General features: G+C 32.7%; 1 protein-coding gene across 3 annotated transcripts in view; it reads right to left on the reverse strand.

Annotated features, from left to right (window-relative positions):
- Nucleotides 1-23,315, reverse strand: part of CNTLN (centlein) — a 332,078-nt gene that overhangs the window by 85,125 nt on the left and 223,638 nt on the right. For 2 of the 3 annotated variants that reach the window (XM_081278287.1, XM_081278289.1), the window contains exons 16-18: nucleotides 15,957-16,137; nucleotides 14,776-14,869; nucleotides 14,468-14,691 (exon numbers count right to left, since the gene is read on the reverse strand). In XM_081278287.1, coding sequence (XP_081134413.1) covers nucleotides 14,468-14,691; nucleotides 14,776-14,869; nucleotides 15,957-16,137 — 499 coding nt within the window. The remainder of the gene's footprint in view (nucleotides 1-14,467; nucleotides 14,692-14,775; nucleotides 14,870-15,956; nucleotides 16,138-23,315) is intronic. The other variant, XM_081278288.1, reaches the window with a different exon arrangement.

The following is a 23,315-nucleotide window of genomic DNA, read 5'->3' on the forward strand; positions in this document are numbered from 1 at the left end:
TGTTTTCTTTGAAATAAGGAGGCTGATTCATAGTTGGGTAGGGAGAGGAAGCATGGGAGGAATAGAAGAACTCTAGATAGGGTGGAGGGATTGGAGGGGAAGAGGGGGGCATGGGGTTAGAAATGATGGTGGAATGTAATGGACATTATTATATAAAGTACATGTATGAAGACATGAATTGGTGTGAATATACTTTGTATATAACCAGAGATATGAAAAGTTGTGCTCTATATATGTAATGAGAATTGTAATGTTTTCCACTGGCATATGTAAATTAAAAATTAATTAAAAAAAGAGACTACAATCATGCACTGCATAGTTATACTTTAGTCAGCAATGGACCACACACAGGACAGTGTTCCCATAAGAGAATATTTTGCCTAGTGATGCACAGACATCTTCCTTTGTGTAGGTACAGTCCATGATGCTTGTACAATGATGAAATCACTTGGGAGTTTCTCAGAAAGTATCCCCAATGTTAGTTTACACATGACTGAAGTACTGTACTTAAAGAAAGCTACTTTAAAAAACTGAAGACAAAAAAAAATCTTGAAAGTTACAAGAGAGAAATGATGCTTTACCTATATATGCCAATTTGAGTTGTAAGCTTTTTCATCTATAATTGTGGGAGACAAAAAGGAATTGGCATGACATTTTTCTAGAAAATTAACTGTTTAAAAAACAAAAGCAATCACAAATTCTATATTCTTTTTTTTTTCTTTTGAGTTTACCTCAATATCTCAAGTAGTTCCTGGAACAATGTAGGTGGTCAAAAAGTATTTAGCATGTTTGAGACTGTGGGTTTGGTTCCCTTTGCACCACCACCACTGCAGGGAAAAAAAAGTATTTGTTGAACAAATGACCAAAACTAGTATAGTCTTCTCTATGTGATGAAGTAATACAGTATATAATAAACAGTGGGCTGTCTCAGTATCTTATCTGTCTATCCATCTATCTGTCACAGTACTGGAGACTGAACTCAGTGTGAATCACTGAGCTACATGCCCAGCCCTTTGATTTTTTTTTATTTTATTTTTTTAATTTTGAGACATGGTCTCACAAAATTGCCCAGGCTGGCCTTGAACTTGGTTTCCTTCTGCCTCAGCCTCATGAGTTGCTGGGATTATAGGTGTGTGCTTCCACACTCATCTTTTTTTTCCAATTAAAAAAAATTAGTCTAGTTTTGGGGGGCACTAATTAAATATATTGTAGGATATTCTGCTGGGATTTCTCTGAATTTCTTTTTTGTTTTTTTTTTAATTATTTTATTGTTGGTTGTTCAAAACATTACATAGTTCTTAATATACCATATTTCACAGATTGATTCAAGTGGGTTATGAACTCCCATTTTTACCCCGTATACAGATTGCTGTGTCACATCAGTTACATTTCCATTGATTTACAAATTGCCTTTCTAGTGACTGATGTATTCTGCTGTCTATCCCATTCTCCACTATCCCCCCTCCCCTCCCCTCCCCTCCCCCCCCCCCTTTTGTGATTAGACTGAGGCTCTGGGTTTTTGGTAGGAAGACTACAGAGGTAAAGGACCATTTTTACCTCATCTTATTAAGGGTACATACTATCAATATGATTTATGACTTAATATTGACTTCAGTTACGGGACTGAAGTAGTGTTTGTAAAGTTTTGCCACTGTAAAATTACTCTTTTTCATCTTTTTCTATACTGTGATCTTGAAAAGGAAGTCACTGTGCAGCCCACACTTAAGGAATTCTTAAGAACATTTTTTTGGGGGGGAGGGAGGGTAGTAGGGATTGAACCCAGGGATACTTAACCACTGAGCAGCAGAATCCCCAACCCTTTTGCACATCTTATTTAGAGACAGGATCTCCCTGAGATGCTAGTTGCCTTGCTAATCTGCTGAGGCTGCCCTTGAACTCTTGATCCTCCTGTCTCAGTCTCCCTAGTTGCTGGGATTATAGGTGTGGGCCATGGTGTCTGCACAAAACATCCTTAGACAATGGAAAACTAAGAAAATTTGTTTCTAGTATACTTAACCTTAAAGAATGATTAAAGTTCACTAACCAGAAAGAGTAACAGAATCTAAGACTTCACAAAGGAAAGAATTCCACTAGAATAGGTATGACTTTCTTAATTCATATTTTGATATGTAAGCAAATTTTATAATACCATCCGATATAGTGCTCAATATACATAAAGGAAATGTATGCAATAATTTTATTTAAAAATACAGAGAGGGTTAAAGAATTTAACTAATTTCTGTACTTCACTTGAAATGGTAAAATTCTGAAACTAGTAAAATACGATAATTTGTATGTGTAATGTAATGCCTACAGTCAACAGCCAACTCTCAGCCACTGATAGAAGTACTATATATAAGCAAGATATAAAAAACCTGAATACAATCAACAAAAAACTAATTTACATATTTTAGAATATTCTATTCAACAACAGCAGAAATCATAGTTTTATTCAAATGTTCCTGAAATATTCACTGAAGACCACATCCTGGGCCATAAAAACAAACTTCAATGACTTTAAAAAGGAGTGAAATCAGACAGAATTATCTCCTGCAATGATGAAATAAAATAAAAAATTAAGAACAGGAAAACAACAGAAATGTCTTGAAATGCTTGAAAATTAAATAATACATTCTAAGTAATTCACAAGTCAAAGAGGACATTTTAGGAAAAAAAATTTAAAATCCACAGAACTTAATGAAAAAGAAAACACAGTATATAAAATATACATGAAATGCATGTAAAGTAATAATGGGAAGGGAAATTTATAGTACTAAAAAGTTAAATCAGAAAAAAGGATTCTAGCATTGGGAATGTAGCTTTTTGGTAGAGCAATTCCCTTGTATTTTTGAGGCCCTGGGCTTAATTCTGAAAGAAAGAAAGCAAGAAAGAGAAAGCAAGAAAGAAAGAAAGAAAGAAGGAAGATTCTAGGTTCCAAGATCAAGAAGCTAGAAAAAGAACAAAATGAATACAAAGCAAGCAGCAAAAAAGAAAAAATAAAGATTAAAAGCAGAAATCAGTACAATAGATAAGAGGAAAACAAAAACAAACAAGAAGCTGGTTCTTGAAAAAAAAATCAGTGAAACTGATGGCTCGAAGAAGTCTAAGTAAAACAAAAGGGGAGAAGACAAATTACTAATACCAGAAATGAAACATGAAAAAAAAAAAAAAGAAACACAAATATAACTACATATCCTGAAGCCACTATAAAGATTATAAAGAAACACTATGACCAGTAGAATTTATCTCAGGAAATATGAGGATAGATCAGCATCAGAAAATCTATTAATGTAATTCATTATATTAAATTAATAAAAAAACTCACGACCATCTCGAAAGATTCTAAAGAATTATTTAACTAAACTTAATATTGAGGGCAACTTCCTTAATTTACTTAAAGAAAATATACAGTAAGCACCTTACTTAAAGGCTAACCTTAGAAACTATAACCCACAAATCAGTTGCTTATAAACCAATATACTTATCAGTTTTTTTTTTTTTGCTTGTCAACTTCGAGTATAATATATCGTGTTTCCTCTGATGAAAGAGCACCCTTTAGTGAGAATGAGCTAGTTGGTAATTGTCTTAGATTTCAGGAGCTGAAAATTTATTTTTGTGATCCTATTCTTTTTTTTTTTATTTTATTGTTGGTTGTTCAAAACATTACATAGTTCTTAATATACCATATTTCAAAGAATGATTCAAGTGGATTATGAACTCCCACCTTTACCCCGTATACAGATTGCTGTGTCACATCAGTTACATTTCCATTGATTTACAAATTGCCTTTCTAGTGACTGATGTATTCTGCTGTCTATCCCATTCTCCACTATCCCCCCTCCCCTCCCCTCCCCTCCCCTCCCCTTCTCTCTCTCCACCCCCTCTACTGTAAATCGTTTCTTACACTTATATAATTTCTTTCCTACTCCTCCTTTCCTCTTATATGTAATTGTGTATAACCCTGAGGCTCACCTTCCAATTCCATGCAATTTCCCTGACTCTCCCTTTCCCTCCCGCCTATGCCTATCATCCCTGTTAAATGTTAATCTTCTTCTCCAGCTCTTCGTCTCTACCCTGTCCTTGGTTACTCCCCTTATATCAAAGAAGACATTTGGCATTTGTTTTTTAAGGATTGGCTAGCTTCACTTAGCATAATCTGCTCTAATGCCATCCATTTCCCTCCAAATTCTATGATTTTGGCATTTCTTAATGCAGAGTAATACTCCATTGTGTATAAATGCCACATTTTTTAATCCATTCATCTATTGAAGGGCTTCTAGGTTGGTTCCACAATCTTGCTATCCTGAATTGTGCTGCTATGAACATCAATGTAGCAGTGTCCCTGTAGCATGCTCTTGTTAGGTCTTTAGGGAATAGACCGAGAAGGGGAATAGCTGGGTCAAATGGTGGTTCCATTCCCAGCTTTCCAAGAAATCTCCATACTGCTTTCCAAATTGGCTGCACCATTTTGCAGTCCCACCAACAATGAACAAGTGTACCCATTTCCCCGCATCCTCGCCAGCACTTGTTGTTGTTGGACTTCTTAATGGCTGCCAATCTTACTGGAGTGAGATGGTATCTTAGGGTGGTTTTGATTTGCATTTCTCTGACTGCTAGCGATGTTGAGCATTTTTTCATGTACTTGTTAATTGATTGTATGTCCTCCTCTGAGAAGTGTCTGTTCAGGTCCTTGGCCCATTTGTTGATTGGGTTATTTGTTATCTTATTATCTAATTTTTTGAGTTCTTTGTATACTCTGGATATTAGGGCTCTATCTGAAGTGTGTGGGGTAAAGATTTGTTCCCAGGATGTAGGCTCCCTGTTTATCTCTCTTATTGTTTCTTTTGTTGAGAGAAAACTTTTTAGTTTGAGTAAGTCCCATTTGTTGATTCTGGTTGTTAACTCTTGCGCTATGGGTGTCCTATTGAGGAATTTGGAGCCTGCCCCCACGGTATGTAGATCATAGCCGACTTTTTCTTCTATCAGACACCGTATCTCTGATTTAATATCGAGCTCCTTGATCCATTTTGAGTTAACTTTTGTGCATGGCGAGAGAAAGGGATTCAGTTTCATTTTGATGCAAGTGGCTTTCCAGTTTTCCCAGCACCATTTGTTGAAGATGCTATCCTTCCTCCATTGCATGCTTTTAGCTCCTTTATCAAATATAAGATAGTTGTAGTTTTGTGGATTGGTTACTGTGTCTTCTATTCTGTACCATTGGTCCACTCGCCTGTTTTGGTACCAGTACCATGCTGTTTTTGTTACTATTGCTCTGTAGAATAGTTTGAAGTCTGGAATCGCTATACCGCCTGATTCACACTTCCTGCTTAGCATTGTTTTTGCTATTCTGGGTCTTTTATTATTCCATATGAATTTCCTGATTGTTTTATCTATTTCTACAAGAAATGCTGTTGGGATTTTGATTGGGATAGCATTGAACTTATAGAGAACTTTTGGTAATATCGCCATTTTGATGATGTTAGTTCTGCCTATCCATGAACAGGGTATATTTTTCCATCTTCTGAGGTCTTCTTCTATGTCTCTTTTTAGGGTTCTGTAGTTTTCATTGTATAGGTCTTTCACCTCTTTTGTTAGGTTGATTCCCAGGTATTTTATTTTTGGGGGGGATATTGTGAATGGAGTAGTTGTCCTCATTTCCGTTTCAGAGGATTTGTCGCTGATATACAGGAATGCATTTGATTTATGCGTGTTGATTTTATATCCTGCCACTTTGCTGAATTCATTTATTAACTCTAATAGTTTCTTTGTAGACCCTTTTGGGTCTGTTAGGTATAGAATCATATCGTCTGCAAATAGTGATAATTTAAGTTCTTCTTTTCCTATTTTTATGCCTTTAATTTCTTTCGTCTGATTGCTCTGGCCAGTGTTTCGAGAAGTATGTTGAACAGAAGTGGTGAGAGAGGGCATCCCTGTCTTGTACCAGATCTTAGAGGGAATGCCTTCAATTTTTCTCCATTCAGAATGATGCTGGCCTGTGGCTTATCATAGATTGCTTTAACAATGTTGAGGTATGATCCTGTTATCCCTAATTTTTCTAGAGTTTTGAACATAAAGGGATGCTGTACTTTGTCGAATGCTTTTTCTGTATCTATCGAGATGATCATATGGTTCTTATTTTTAAGTCTATTGATGTGGTGAATAACATTTATTGATCTCCGTATATTGAACCAGCCTTGCATCCCAGGGATGAATCCTACTTGATCATGGTGTATAATTTTTTTGATATGATTTTGAATCCGATTCGCCAGAATTTTATTGAGGATTTTTGCATCTAGGTTCATTAGAGATATTGGTCTGTAGTTTTCTTTCTTTGAAGTGTCTCTGTCTGGTTTAGGTATCAGGGTGATGTTGGCATCGTAGAATGTCTTTGGAAGTTCTCCCTCTTTTTCTATTTCCTGAAATAGCTTGAAAAGTATTGGTGTTAGTTCCTCTTTAAAGGTTTTGTAAAACTCTGCTGTATACCCGTCCGGTCCTGGGCTTTTCTTAGTTGGTAGTCTTTTGATGGTTTCTTCTATTTCTTCTATTGTTATTGGTCTGTTTAGGCTGTCTATATCTTCCTGACTCAATCTGGGCAGATCATATGACTTAAGAAATTTATCGATGCCTTTACTATCTTCTATTTTATTGGAGTATAAGGATTCAAAGTAATTTCTGATTATTCTTAAAGGATATTTTCACTGAAGTGGGCTAGGAGTGCAGCTCAGTGGTAGAGCATGTGCTTAGTAATAGTGTCACTGGAAAGAGAATTTATACTGATGCACTTTTTTTATCACATTAAAAATATTATTCTTATGGTTTATGCTGTGTGTGTGGTTTTTTTTTTTTTTTCTTTTTTTTTTTTTTGAGACAGCGTCTCACCATGTTGCCCAGGCTGGCCTCAAAATCTTCCTGCCTCAGCCACCCAAATGGCTGGGATTACAGAGGCACACTACCACACCCAGTTTATACTAATCTGATTTTCAAGAAATCTGTTTGTTTTAACTTTTATTGAAAATAATTTTTTTCCATCACCATTTTCTATTGATATTTGAGGAGATCTATGTTTACTCTGATTTGAATATTATATAATACACACATGTATTGAAACAGCACATTTAAATATTTGTGATTTTCCTGTGTCCATTTTTTAAAAATACACCACAGAACTTTCTGTTCTTATTGAGACCTACAGATTTTCTTGAATAAACACTACCTAGAAAGTGACAAGATTTGATTAGTTCCAGGGTTGCGTAGAGAAATTTTAAATAGTTGGATATGCACCAAACGGTCTCAATGATATGTTTTTTTAGCTTTATAGTTTTCATGTAAATACTTTTATTTAATGTTTATTCTTTTTAAAAATAAGGATTCCATGGCTTAGATTATAAATGAATACTATGAAAAATTTTATGACAAAAAATTATACATAATAGATGAAAACATATCTATTCCTAGAAATGAACCAGAAATGACTCAAGAATAAAGGAAAATAAAGTCTAAATAGAAGTATAATAAGTGAAATCATTGAATTGGTAATCAAATATGCTAAAAAAAAAAGCCCAAGATGAGATGGCTTATTTTGTGAATTCTACTATATGTTTCAGATTAACACTGATTCTTCATAAACTCTTTCAAAACCAAGAAAGTAATACTTCCTTGCCCATTTTATAAGGCCTATTTTACCCTGATGCCAAATTCAGTTATAGATATTACAAAAAATAACACAGAATAACACTTATGAACACAAATGCAAAAATCCTCTACAAAATAGGAACAAAATTCAGCAATAGATGAAAAGGGATGTATATTATGATGTATAATGGGGTTTATAATAGAAATACAATATTGGTTCAAAACATAAAAATCAAATAATAAAATATACCATTTTATTCAAATTTTTAAAAATCATAATCTTCTTAATAGGTATAAAAATGTGACCAAATGCAACACATTTTCATGATAAAAACAATAAACTATAAATACTCAACAAACTAGGAATAGACAGGTACTTCCTCTAGTGGATAACGGGCATCTACAAATAACCCACAGCTAACAACATACTAATGGCAAAAGACTGAATGCTACCACCTTAAGATAAGCAATAAGGATTTCTGTTCTTATCACTTGGACTTGTGCTAGAGATTTAGCCAGGAAAATTAGAAAAAGAAAAGAAATGTCTTCACACCAGAGAGGAAGTAAACTTATATAAGTTTGCATAAATAAAATAATGATGAGTTTACAAAACAAAAACAAACTATTAAAATTAATAAATTCAGAAAAGTTACAGGATAATATACAAATATCAATTTTATACACTAACAATGAGCAAACTAAAAGTGAAATTTAATTTACAAAAGAATAAGAAAGAATAAAATACTAGGAATAAATTTAATATAAAAGTGTAAGAGTTGGACACTGAAAAATATAAAATTTGAAAAAAATTAAAAATTAAAGAAGACTGACATAAATGTAAAGATATACTATATTCACAGTTTGGAAGAAATATTGTTAAGATAGAAATGTTTCTCAAACTGATATTCAAATTCAAGGCAATCCCTACCAAACCCTAGCTGCTTTTTTACAGAAATTGACAAACTGACCCCCAAATTACATTGAATTTTGTCCAAAAATTCTTGCATAAGAAAAGTAAACTGTATGAGTTATGTCCAAATTTCAAAGCTTATTATACAGTTATGGTTGCCATGAATGTGTAGTTCTGACATATAGACCAATGGAATAAAAGTCAGTCTTGAAATCAACCCGTACATTTCTGGTCAACAGTTTTTTTTTTTTTTTTTTAATCAAGATTGCCAACACAATTCAATAAAGAAAGAATTATGTTTTTAACAAATTGTAAAGGGACAGCTGGTTATTCACATGTCAAAGAATGTATCTGGAGCATTATATTATACACAAAATTAACTTAAAATGAACCACAGACCTAAATGTAAAAGATGAAACTATAAAACTCTGAAGAAAATACAAATATTCATGAACTTGGGTTAGGCAACAGATTCTAGACAGACATTTAAAGCTCAAGCAATCAAAGAAAAAAAGACAAATTAGATTTCATCAAATTCTAATCTTCTGTGTATCAAACTTTACAAGAAAGTAAAAGATATAACTTAGAGAATGGGAGTAAATATTTGTAAACAGTATATCTGGATAGGGTCCAGTATCAAAATATACAAAGAACTCTTACAAGCTGTCAATAAAATGGCAACCTGAATTGAAAAATAGGCCAAGTATATAAATAGACATCTGTTTAAAGATTTTATACAAATGTCCAATAAGCACTAAAAAGATGCTTGAAACAATTAGAGAAATGCAAATCCAAACCATAATGAGATACCATTTCAATCCACAAGGACAGCTGTAAACTAAAAGCAAATTACAGATGTTGATGAGGATATAGAGGAACCAGAACTCCTCTCATATATTGCTTAGTGCAAAATGGTATAGTTCCTTTAGAAAACAGTCTGGTAATTCCTTCAAAAGTTAAAACTAAACTTTCCACGTGATGCAAAAAATCCTACTCCTAGGGATATACCAAAGAGAAATGAAAATATACATCCACAGAAAAACTTCTACATGAATGTTTGTAGTGGCATTATTCTGAATAGTCAAAAAGTGGAAATAATCTAATAACCATCAATAGATTCATAGATAAACAGAGTGAGATGCATATATACAACAGAATATCATTCAGCCATAAAAAGGAATGAAATACAGGCTACAAAATGAATGAACCTTGAAACCTAACAGTAAGTGAAAGAATTCAGTCACAAAAGAATAGATATTATATAATTCTCTTTATAAAAAATATCTAGAATATGCAAATTCACAGACAGTAGATTAGTGATTGCCAGGTGATCAGAATAGAGCAGAACAGAAGGCAAATGTTAATAGATAATGAGGTTTCTTTATAAGATGATGAAAATATTCCAGTATTGATTGCAATGCTTGCACAACTTGGAAAATACACTAAAAATTAATGAACTGTACTTTTTAAAAATGTAAAAGTTTTTAGTATGTGAATTATATTGATTTTAAAAATTTATTAACGGATGAAATTATGAAATGAGAAACCACTTAAATTTGAATTCATATTATGATAACAGCTATACTCTCTGGCTCTAAACAAGTATTCATAAAGTAAACTTGCATATAAAAATGCAGTAAAGTATGATTGTTTTGTGAAATAATGAGAAATGAAAGAGTAATGAAGAATTATTTTAAAATCCTAAGTCCCATATATCTTACTATCAGTTTTATGAAAATTTAGAAGTTTGAAAATATCAAGAATTGATGAAAAGAATAGGAAACCCTTGTAAAGGGTGTAAGACTGGAAGAATCATTTAGAGAGTGATCTGCCAAGCAATAAAAATATAAAATGTCTAATACACATCCTCCAACAATCCAGCTTCTGTACTTTTACATAAGAGAACTCTCATGTGGTTCAAGGAAACACATATCAAGATTGAATGTAGAGCCTCTGTAAAGGCAAAACCCTGGGAACAATTTAAATGTATGAACAGGTTAACTATTAAATATAATGTGATATTTAGCCAAATTTAGTTGGTTTTAAAACAAAATATTACAATAAATTAATGTAATAAAGCACTTCCCAATATGTGTAAAAATTAAAAATTATTTGAAAATTAATACAAACTCTTCGTATTAAGTATTTCCAGAGAGGTTAGAAGAAGATAGTGTGGCAGGTGGTGATTACTATGTTTTATATTTCTAAAATACACGCTATAAGTATATATTCCAAAATAGTAATAGTTTTCTTTTGGGGGATGGAATGAAAATAAGGATATTTCTTGTGTGTGTGTGTGTGTGTGTGTATTTGCGCACGCGCGCGCACTGGGTATTGAACCCAGGGACTTGTGCATGTTAGGCAAGCACTCCACCAAATAAGGATATTTCTTATGCATGGTTTAAAATTTTATGCATCTCTTTTCTAAAATCCACTACAGGAAAGATAATATTTCATGTTTGAATGCCTAGTCTATCAAAATATTTTTATTTCCTGGTTTTTGTCTAAATTAGGAAGAACTAGAAAACATTAATAAATAAATCTGTAAAATTACACATTATATATGTGTAACATTTTCCTCATACTAAAAGGGGGTGAATATTTCTTATTTATATATTCAAAACTCTGGCAACAACATAGAATATGAAATAAATACATAAGTTTTATAGTTATTTTGTCTTGGAAATAGCTTATCAAGGCCAATTATATCTTCAATGTATAGAACAAAGCTCAGAATAAAGCTATATAGTGCATGTCAATATAGGTTTGGATTATCATACAATGGCATTTAGAATACCTGCATTTGGGAATCACAAACTTGCCATTTATCTGCTTTACTCCTTAGCTCCTACTTGTAAAATATTATCTATCCATCATTCTTATCTTTAGAGTAAGTAAAATGCTAAAAAATAAAAACAAAACAAAACAAAACAAAAAAAAAAACCCAAATAGTGCATCAGCAAGCTTCACATTACTAAAATGGAATCTTAGGCAACTCACTTAAGAAAGTTTATTTAGTTTATGATTCAGGAGGCTCCAGTGCAAGACTGTATAGCCCCAAGTTTTTAGGTACCTAATTAGGGAACTGGATGGCAATGAGGACAGCATAGTGAAGCAAACCACTAACATTATGAGCTAAGAAACAGAAAATCTGAAAGATAAGATGCCAGCTCCCCTTTGCAGGCATTCTCTAATGTCTATACCTATGTAAGATTTGAGAGATTACTTTATCGGTAGGGAATTTTAAATTTAATTACCATGCTATTTTTTTCCCATATGTATAGAATATCAACTGAAATCTTACTTTAATTCGTCACTAATTATATTTGAGTTCATAAATATGTTTGAAGTGACAAATTACTAAAGTATGATTTTCATCCTTTCCAGAAGCACTTCCTTTATTATTAGATGCCTTTTTACTTTCAAACATTTAAAAAAGCTGCACTGAAAAGGATAATTACATATAAACAATAAAATGTAAGCTACATATATAATGGTAGCAAATGCATGACATTCATCTTGAAATACATGAGACTGGAAATAGCTAAAATTTTAGTGATTTGCAGATAACTTCCCATGTAGGGTTCCAGGAGGAATGCATGTGAAAGCAACTCATTTGACTTTTATGTCATATCCTCTCTAAAATGCATATGACCTATGTATTAACTTCAGTAATTCTTATACCACATGATGATTAACTTTAAAAGTAGTTGAAGCCAGGTGCGGTGATGCAGACCTGTAATTCCAGTGCACTGGAGGCTGAGGCAGGAAGGTCACAAATTCAAAGAGAGCTTCTGCAAATTAGTGAGGCCCTACGCAACTCAGTGAGATCCTCTCTAAATAAAATATAAAAACAAAAAAAAAAGGGCTGGGGATGTGACCCAGTGGTTAAGTGCCCCTGGGGTTAAATCCCTGGTACCTAAGTAAGTAAGTAAATAAATAAATAAATAATGTAGTCAAACTCTCTGGTGTGGATTTCTTACTTGCAACTACCATGTATGGTACCTACAAGAAATGAAATTAGAATTGTTGCCAAGAATGAAAACAATGTATTTCTTATACACTTTTTAGTTAAATCCCTAGTGTACTCTTTTGCCTTTTTTCTCCTTCAACCTCTCATTAAAGAAATTCCTATTCCAAAGAGAACAAGGAAAATTGCTTTTGTAAAAATTCTGATCTGACAATCTCAGAACTTATTTTTACTAGTCATGTTCTACTATATTATTTAAGAAAAATTGAAGTATTTAAATGTTTTTGATGTACTGTCATATGTTGCTCAACAATGGAGATATATTCTGAGAACACACTGTTAGGTGATTTTTTCATTGTGTGAATATCACAGTATGTACTTACACAAACAACTAAGATGGCTATAATATTACTAGGAAATATAATTTTGGGGGACTACTGTTATAGATGTTTTTTTGTCATTGACCAAAATGTTATGTTATGCATGACTATAATGAAGTAGAGAAGTTAGGTTTGTTTTTCTTTCCTGGAATGGTCTGTTGAGTTTTGTTCCACCCTACTCTCACTGGAAATGACTTTTCATTAATCATGACTTGATGGTCTGTGTCATATTCTCAACTGTACATTAAAGACTAACTGGACTTAAAAATTGTTTTATTTCTTTTTTTAAACAATACTTTCATGTCACTAAGCTATTTACACACACACACACACACACACAAACTTAGAAATACGTATTTTTTCTACCATGGTGAGATAGGAAACAAAAATCATTTAACTAGGGAAGGAAGTAATAAGGAAGGGCAGGAGAAAAAAGAAGAAAGGAAGCAAAAGAAATGAAGAAAAATAAACTAAGGAGAGAAAGAAAAAAAATCACCAGGTAAAATAAATACAGGTTCATCAAATCATTTTGGGAACTCTGTTTCCCAACACCATGTTTGTAGTACATTGTTGTAATACTGTCTCTAAATTTTTAACACAGAGCTCATTTATATCTGATGTCCCACTTGAGAATTTCCAAGGGCCAAACCTGTGAAGTCCTCAAACTTTCAGTGTAATTTTGGAATACAGGTAAAGTGTGGGTATAAGGCTACCCTGGAAATGAAGTCACAATGTAATTCTAATTAGTACTTCTAGTGTAACAGTAGTCATTTATAATTAAAAAATGTGTAAGTATTGTTTGAATCAAAGCACTAGATATTAGAAAATTTAACTAGAATTTTAAATTATGTGATTGTTATTTAAAATTACTTTTTAATATGATAAAATGATATTTTCTGGTAAAATAACAAATTTCCAACAAATCATTTCACATATAAGTAAGTATCTTTAAGAATGTAGAACCAAGGAACAGTCTTTTCTTTTTTACTTGTATAAAGAGTAATTTATGATAATTAGGATAAAGGTGTAATGTGCCTAAAAATTAAGCTGAAAAAAATTTCACCTGAGTAAAAGAAACACAGACAGGTTATTGGACACATTAAGATATATAATTACATTAAAGCCTTCACATTTTATACTAGTATTTGCAAGAGTGACTGAAGAATATACAAGTTTAATAATCTAATTTATAATCATAAATCAAAATTTTAGGCATGAGTAAAAGGGTAAGCTAAATGCATTTATGAAGACTGCTTTTCAAAACTAAGTAATAACATAACAGAAAATATTTTAAAAAGTTTAAAAGAAGGAAAAAGAACCTAAGCAGGAAAGAAATGCTAGTTAAGAGACTTTGTGATTTGGAGTTCCCTCCCTCTTGTAGTTAATCCCTTAATATGGACCTTACTAAAGAGGTCTATAATTATACTATAGATATAATAGTAATGAACTACTCTAGATTACTACCTGTTTTTTTTTAAACTCAGACACATGCCTAACACTAATATGAATAACATGTAAAACAAAATACCATTTTTGTAATCATCTGTTATAGTTCAAACTTAAAGTTCTCTTTACCTTTATTATTTGTTTGCTTGTTTGAAATCGCTGATCAGATATCTGCTGTTGATGGAGGAGCTTTTCATTAACTTCTTTATATTCTTTAACAGATAATTCTGCTGTTTTTTTGGCATTCTGAAGTACACTGTTTTGTTGTCGCAAAGATATAATTCGTTCTCGTAATAAAATAATGTTGGTACTTGATTTCTGGGCAGTTACATTTTTGTACTTTTCTCTGTTAACTATTAAAAATAATGTTGTTGATAATACTTTAAAATCGTATTAAATTTTAAAAGATATATTGTTAATTTCACATGTATTCTTACCTCTGGTAGGAACTACTGTATGTAAACTTTTTGGTATATTACCATTCTTCTTCTGAAATGCTGTTTTTTTTGTATCATTATAATGAAAAATATCCTAAATTTGAAAGTTTCAGAAAAAATGGGTTATTATTCAATAAAAATGTCAAATGAACCAACATAATAAGTACAATGTCTCTTTACTTAAAAATATATATGAGTTCTAGACAATAAAATTCTATAATTCACATTTCAATTATGGAGTGCATGAAGAAAATTATTTATTTTTAATAAATAAGATAAATTAGGAGTAAATTCCTTAACAAAAACCTAATTTTAACAGTAGAATGGATAAACTGTTGTATCTTTGAACAATGAAATACTATCCACAGCAATGAAAATGAACTAACACTGCAAAATACTGAAGGAAAGAAAGACGATTTAGATTTCATAAAGTTGAAAAACAGGAAATTAACCTCAACTTTAACAGAATTAAAATTATAAAGAAAAGAAGGGAAGTGATTAAGTATAGTTAATTATTTTTAGGGCTAGTGAGGGAATCTAATATTTTCCAAATACTTGCTATAATTTAGTCAATTTATTTTCTGACTACCAATAATATGCATAGATCTAATCAAAGTAATTAATACATTCTTACTATATGAATGATGTTATGAGTTATTTTCATTTATAAATTAATTAAGCTGCCCATAATGGCTGCAACTAAAGAAAATCCTCAATTAATACATAGCAAACTGGTAATCTCTATAATCATCAGTCAATCAGCAGGTGTAACAGTTAGATTAAATGACCTTATAATTACAAAGGCTAATATAAAAGTAGACATTTCTTTACTTGGTATATATTTCACACAATCTAAAACAATAATGAGTTTATTACTACTTTTTTGGCTGAGATATAAATAAGTTACAAGTTATTCATAGTATTTACTTCCATTTTATATATATAAGATATTAAAAACTAGGAAATTGAAAATTATACAAAAGTGATTATATATAGTTATATATAACTATATATAAATATTATAAATAGTTATAAAATTGAAAATTATACAAAAGTGAATAGTGTACTTCAAAGAAGACAAATTTTTAAGGATTCAAATTTAATCACTGGCAAAACTTATTGATGAAGGATAAAATCAAATTAAGAACAAATTGAATATTAAACAAAATTGTGTCATATACCTTTGGGGTCTTGCCATCTATATTTGAATTTGTTTGTATTAATTCCTTCCCTTGTGTTTGGATGTCTTCTGTTTGATCACTTTCTTTCTGGTCTCTTCCATCTTCTATAGGACTTATTTTCTGCGATGTTTCCACAATAATTGTTCCCAAATTTTGAGAGGTCTGTGTTTCAGAATCACTGCTTTTTTAAAATGGAGTAATATGGAAGATAAAACCCAAAAATATCTGCTATATGTGCTTTACTTCTTTTAAAAACAAATAATATTATAAACAGATTATATATAAAGCTGTTTCATTTGGGCATTTACTGGTTCTCACTGTTTAACAGGAAAGTTGGTTTAAATATGTTTTACAAAATTATAGGATCTCATCAAGAAAATAGATATTTAGCATTCTAACAAATATTAATTGAGGAAACACATCCTTCAGTATTTCCAGATTTAGAGAATGAGCCAAGCAAAAAGGTTTAATTTTTACCTGGGGGGGGTGGGGCAAGTTCACTGGGGAATGAACCCAGGAGTGCTTTATCATTGAGTTACATTCCCAGCCCTTTAAAACAAATTTTTTGAGAACCTCACTAAGTTGCTCAGGGTCTTGCTAAATTGCTGAAGGTCATCTTGAACTTGCTATCCTCTTGCCTAAGCTTTCTGAGTTGCTGGGATTACAGGTGAGTGCCAACATGCCTGGATGGTTTAGTTTTTCTAACAGAAATTTTTTATTTATCTGTGATAAAATGTTAATCTCTTAGGCTTTAACTTGTCAATTCCAATTTCATTCCTTATGGCTATTCATTATTCAATAAAATACTTGTCAGATACTAACTATGGGTCAGGTACTCTTTTAAGCATATGGGATAAAGCAGTAAGCAAATAAGCAGAAAACAAAAATCTCTTCCTTCATGTAACTTTTATCACAGTAAGGACTGGGGGAAACCAATAAGAGGAAACCAATAAGAGGAATAAATAAAATATTAGTATGCTAAAAGGGATATGATAAAGAGGAAAAAATTAATCAAGGGAGATTAGAAGTTTTGACATTGAATGCAACATTTAAGTCTCTTTTACAAATAGATGATCTTTTAACTATTATGATATTGTTACTTGTTGTTTGAGACATCTTAAAGTAAAACATTCCTAGCTTCTTCTAATGTTCCTAATTCATATGCTTTACCATCCTCATCATTTTTGAATGTGCTCCAGCCTAACCTTATGAAGCATTGTGTCCAGGATTTAATATTCTAAGTACTGTACACTATCAGAGGTACTTACAGAACTTCTGGTAGATGCAAATTCAAACTATGTTTAAGCTTTTCTGACATGTACATTTCAAATAGACTCATACTAGATTTAACAAAACCTTCTAAATTATTTCTACAGAGTTACTTTCAAAATCACGTATTTCTCCATTTAGGTAGTGGAAGAATTGCATTTTCCAAGTAAATTACCCTGGAATGTTTTGTATAATTATATCTTTCTGTCTACTAAGATCTTTGGGGATCTCGATTCTATGCTGCAAGGTATTTTCTTCTGCTTTCAATGTCATACTATTAGCAAACTTGATAAACATGCTTTGTTGGATCCAGATATACTGTATTTAGTTTAATCATGTTAAAAAGATACAGGTTAGGGGCTGGGGATGTGGCTCAAGCGGTAGCGCATGCGTGCGGCCCGGGTTCGATCCTCAGCACCACATACCAACAAAGATGTTGTGTCCGCAGAGAACTAAAAAATAAATATTAAAAAAAATTCTCTCTCTCTCTCTCTCTCTCCTCTCTCACTCTCTCTTTAAAAAAAAAAAAAAAAAGATACAGGTTAGTCTGCTAAGAATCCGCATTAAGTACCCATGCTGGGACTAAGAAATCACTGCTGCTTTCACGAAACATTCACACATTGACCTTTTATTATGTCCTAGCACTTTATGTAGGATTTATTGCCAAAACTACCAACAATATAATTTTCCTTCTTCCTGTTTTTGAATATTAGAACCACACTTATCTGACTTCCATACTCTTTAACCATTTGGGTTCCCCTGTTAAAAACTCAACAGAAATTGGTCAACTGTACAAGTTATTTCAATATGCTGAAATTAAGTATGTCTGGATTAGAACAGAAGAATCCATATGCTTAGGCATTCTATTATTATTGTTGATCTCTTTTGTATTATATTCTCTTTTTCTTTTTATCCAAATTTAGCAGAAATTCAAAATATTTAACAATAGACACTTTTAAGAAACTTTAAAAGCTAAATGAAAAGACCCTTGGTGGAGGGTGAGCTGGAGATGGGGCATAATGCTTTTCTTTCTGTATAAATTTTCACTTATTCATTTTCAAAAAATATTTACTGAATGACTACAATCTTTCATGCATGTGAAACATACTGATGAACAAATTCTATAATTTGTCACAGAGGAAACAATAAACACAATAAATTTGAAATATCATAGAGCACATTATAAGATAATAAATGTGGCTGGGAAAAAATGAGCAAGTAAGAGGAATAAACCCAGAGTACAGGAGGTAAAATGTGACAAGGTTGCAATTTGAAATGAATTGGCCGCTAGTAACATTGTAGGAAAGACTTAAGAGTAGTTAATTGTGTAGATATTTAGAAAAATGTATTCCACACAGAAGATACATCAAAATAAAATCACTGATGTGGAAGTTTCTGCTTGCAAAATATAACAAGAAGTATAGTGTGGGTAGAACACACTAAACATGGATTAAAGAGAAGGTTGAAAGTGGGGAAACTGGAAACTTTCTGAAGTAAGCCAGGCAGATGACAATGCAGCTATAGAAAAAATAAGAAGTGGATGGATTCTGGATTTTTAGAAAAGTAATTAATGTGAGGAATGAGAGAAAGACTGGAATCTGGGATGATTCTAAGATTTTGATCAGAGTAACTATAGGACAGAATTAGCATTAGTTAGGAAGAGAGAGAGAACATCTGAAATGGGTTAGGTGTGGTGGAGCTCAGGCATGCAGATTAAGGCTATTAGACACCAAAGTATGATGTTAAGCTGTTAAATTTACAAGTCTAAAATTCAGAAATGAGATCTAATCTAGACACATACATTTTGAGGAAACTAGCATAAAAATGAAAATTAAATATATAAGGATAGTATGAATAGAGACTATGAGATCACAAAGGAGTACAGAAAAAAAACAAAGAATATATTCAAGGATTGAAGTCCTTGAAAACAGATGGGAGGCAGGAATGAATGAATGAAACAGTGGTTAAACCTCAAGGAGAAGAACATAAAGAGTATAGTATAGAGAAGAATAAGAGGAAGTAGAAATTAACTGTGTAAAATGCTCCTGATATGTCAAGTAAGGAAAGGACTGAGAATGGAACTCTGGATTTGGCAATGTGGTGGTGATCTTATAAAGAATCATTTTAGTTTGGCTGAGGGTTTATCAATTTTTCTTTCTTTTGGTCAGTTTAGCTAATGGCTTATCAATTTTGTTAATCCTTTCAAAAAATCAACTCTTTGTTTAGATGATCTTTTTTTTTTATTCTCAATTTCATTAATTTTGACTCTGATCTTAATTAGTTCTTGTTTTCTACTGATTTGGTGTTGGTTTGTTCTTCTCTAGGGTCTTGAGATGTTTAGATTATTTATTTAGGATCTTTCTATTCTTTTAGTGTATGAGCTCAATGATATGAACATTCTTCTTATAACTGCCTTCATGTTCTCCCAGATATTTTGATATGTTGTATCACTATTCTCATTTACTTCTAAGAATATTTTTTATTTATCGCCTGATTTCTTCTGCTATCCATTAATCATTCAAAAGTGTATTATTCAATTTCCAGGTATCAGAGTGGTTTCTGTTTTTTATATTACCATTGATTTCTAACTTCATTTCTAATTTCTAATTTCATTTCATTATTATGATATGATTAGAAGGCAAGCTATTCTCTCTCTCTCTCTCTCTCTCTCTCTCTCTCTCTCTCTCTCTCTCTCTCTCTCATATTTGCTAAGATTTGCTTTGTGACCCAAAATAAGACAAAGATGCCATTTCTACTACTTTTATTCACATAGTACTGGAACCCCTAGCCAGAACAACCAGGCAAGAAAAAGAAAGAACATTCATTCAAATGAAAAAGAGGAAGTCAATTGTCACTATTTGCAGATGACATGATTTTATACATAGAAAACCCCAAACACTCTACCCAAGAAACTAGGAGAACTAATAAAAAATTCCAGTAAAGTTGCAGGATATAAAATCAATATACAAATATCAGTAGGGTTGTTCCATGCTAGTAGTGAATTACCTGAAATAAAATCAAGAGAGCAATCACATATATAATAGCTACAAATAAAATAAAACACCTAGGCATAAATTTAACTAGAGATGAAAAATCTCTACAATGAAAATTATAAAACACTCATGAAAAAAGTAGAAAAAGACTCACTAAAAGGAAAAGACATCCTGTGTCCATGGATTGAAAGAATTACTATTTTAAAATGTCCATACTACCCAAAGCAATCCATAGATTTAATTCAATTTCTATCAAGAAACTAAATGATATTCTTAACAAAACTAGGGGGGGGAGCCTAAAATTTATATGAAATATACCCCCCCCCACACACACACAGATCAGAATAGCTAACGCCCTCTTAAGGGTGAAGCAGGAAGCTCAGGTCATTAAAGTATCTGACTTTAAATCCTTAAATATACTACAAAGCTATATTAATCAAAACATCAACTTATTTTCAACAAAAGTGCTCAGAACATGCTTTTTAAATAAAGGATGCAGGAAAAATTGGCTATCCACATGCAATTATAAAAATATTAACCCAAAGTGACTTAGTTATTGAAATATAAGACCTAATCTATGAAACTACTAGAAGAAAACAGGGAAAGTACTTCAGAACATTGTAATGGAAAATGATTTGTGGGGAAGCATACTAAAAGCACATGAAACAGAAGCAAAAATAGAAAAAAAAGAATTATATCAAACTAAAAAGCTTCTGCTGAGCAAAGAAAAAGAACATCAGAGTAATGGGACAATTACAGAATGGGAATAAGAAGGGAGGGAAGGAAAGGAAAAGAACTCTTGCAATAGAAAACTAATGGCTCCATTAACTCCATGCTATAATTGTACCATGCCAGTACCATGGATAGAATTAAAATCAGCTTGAGAAATAAAATTGTTATGGTCTAAACAGGTTTACTAAGAGATGTTCATAAAACATTCATTTGATGAATCTATTAATATCACTAAAACATAGGACTAAAAAGAACTGTACTGATAATTGTAGGCAGACAATTTTTGCCATGTAAGAAAATATATTTTGTTGAAGGAGTTTAAGCATCTTTGTCCATCATTGGGAATAAGAGAATGAATGAAATGAATGCATGAATAAAAATACAGACATACACTGAGAAGTTTTCTGAGCATGGGAGGAGAGTTGGGGATTATAAAAAAAATATTCATTGTAATGTTAATAGCAAACAAATCAAATTTATTATGGTTTGGATTTTAGATATGACCCTAAAGCTCTGTGTTAATGCAGAGATGAAATAACTGGACTCTGAAAGCTGTAACCTGATTAGTCCATCCTAATTTGAATGGACAAACTATAGGCAGGTGGAGCATGTCTAAAAGAGGCAAGTCACTGGGGGCATGAACTGGAAAGCTACATCTTCCCTGTGGTCTCTTCCAACATCTCACTACTCCTGGCCAGCCACAAATGGAGCACCCAGCATATACCAAGACCTTTCACTATGATGTACTGCCTCAACTTGGGCCTAGAGCAAAGGATAATTCCAATTCCAACTGTGGACTGAACTTCTGTTACTGTCAGGCAAACAAACTTTCCCTCTTCTCATGTTGTTTGTTCATGTATTTTTGTCAGTGATGCAAAACTGACTTAAACAGACTTTGGTACTGAGAAGTGAGGTCACTGAGGGGACTAACCTGACTGTATGGTTCAGAAAGCCTTTGGAAATGGTTTGTGGGAAGAATTTAGAAAAGTTTAGAAATGCAGTGTAGAAAAGTTCAGAATGTTGTAAGCAGAGCTTAATGGACGATTCTTGTGGGAGCTCAGAAGATCGGAATGCCAAAAAGAATGCTGTCTGTGTTCATAAGGTATCATAGGGAATTAAGGACTCTTGGGAACTGGACTAGGCCACTCACATTATATTTTAGCAAAGAACTTGTCTGAATTTTGCCCCTGTCCTGAGACTTTGTGTGAGACTGAATTTCAAAAGTAATGGATTAATTAATCTGGCAGATAAAATTTCAAGGAAGGATAGCAGTCAGTAGCATGGATATTGCTAGCACCTTTTAGCCAGGTTGACTGTGAAAATAAGGAGCAGAAAACAAAACTAATGGATTTTAAAACTTGCAGTTTGTCCACAGAAGTATTTATAAAACTGGGACCAACAAAGTTATGCTTGTTGAAAAGAATACAGCTCCTTAGGAGATGCTAAGTACTTTGCAGAGACAAACGCCTCCTGAAATTTCAGGAATTTGCAAGACCACATCCATTGCTCATGGATGCAGAAAAGAAAATTCCTTTGAGAAGGCATCCTACTTACTTAGGGGGGCCTAGGAAGATGTTTCACCATGCAATGGGCCCAGGTATTGTATGAACTTGACACGGATTTCGGCATCAATCATACGTGCTGATTCTGTAGGAATGCAGGATTCTTGTGTTAAGGGGTCATGGAGGCTTTCACTGAGATTTCACAGGAAGGCTTAGAAGTCCAGGTAAAGTGTAATAGGGTTATAATCCCTGCAGGCTGGCATTTGAGAGAGTGATGTGTGAAGATGTGAAGGTAAGGTCAAAGCCCAAATAGATAACCCAGAAATTAAGATATGCCAGTAATGTGGACTGTCTATCAATTAAATCTGCTGGCTGTGAGGATAATCAGGCTAGATGAGAGCCTAGGTGCACTGCAACCAGCAAGGTCAAAGGGGTGGGACTGCCTAAGCCCTTTGGAGAGCATATCTCACAGCCATGTGTCCTAGATAATATATGTGAAGTTATGGGACCTTTGTCTAACTGGGTTTTGATTACATTTGGTCCTATCCCTTCTTTGTATTTCTATGCCTCTATTCCTCTCTTTTGGAATGGGAATGTTTATCCTGTGCTCCTGTATGTTGGATATCTGTAACTTGCTTTTGAATTTCACAAGGGCCACAGCCAAAAGTTTGCCTTGAATCTCACTGGAGTCTTTGGACTTGGACTTTTGGGCAACACTGGAACTGTTAAGACTATGGGACTCTTGGAGGTGGACTACCACATTTTGTAAGATGGACATGAGCTTTTATGGGCCAGGGATGGAATATTATGGCTTGGATATGAAGAGTCCCCCCAAAGTTCCTGTGTTAATGCAAGAATGTTTG

Source organism: Spermophilus citellus, assembly GCF_964194105.1.
Source record: "Spermophilus citellus genome assembly, chromosome: 2".
NCBI classification, from domain to species: Eukaryota; Metazoa; Chordata; class Mammalia; order Rodentia; family Sciuridae; genus Spermophilus; species Spermophilus citellus.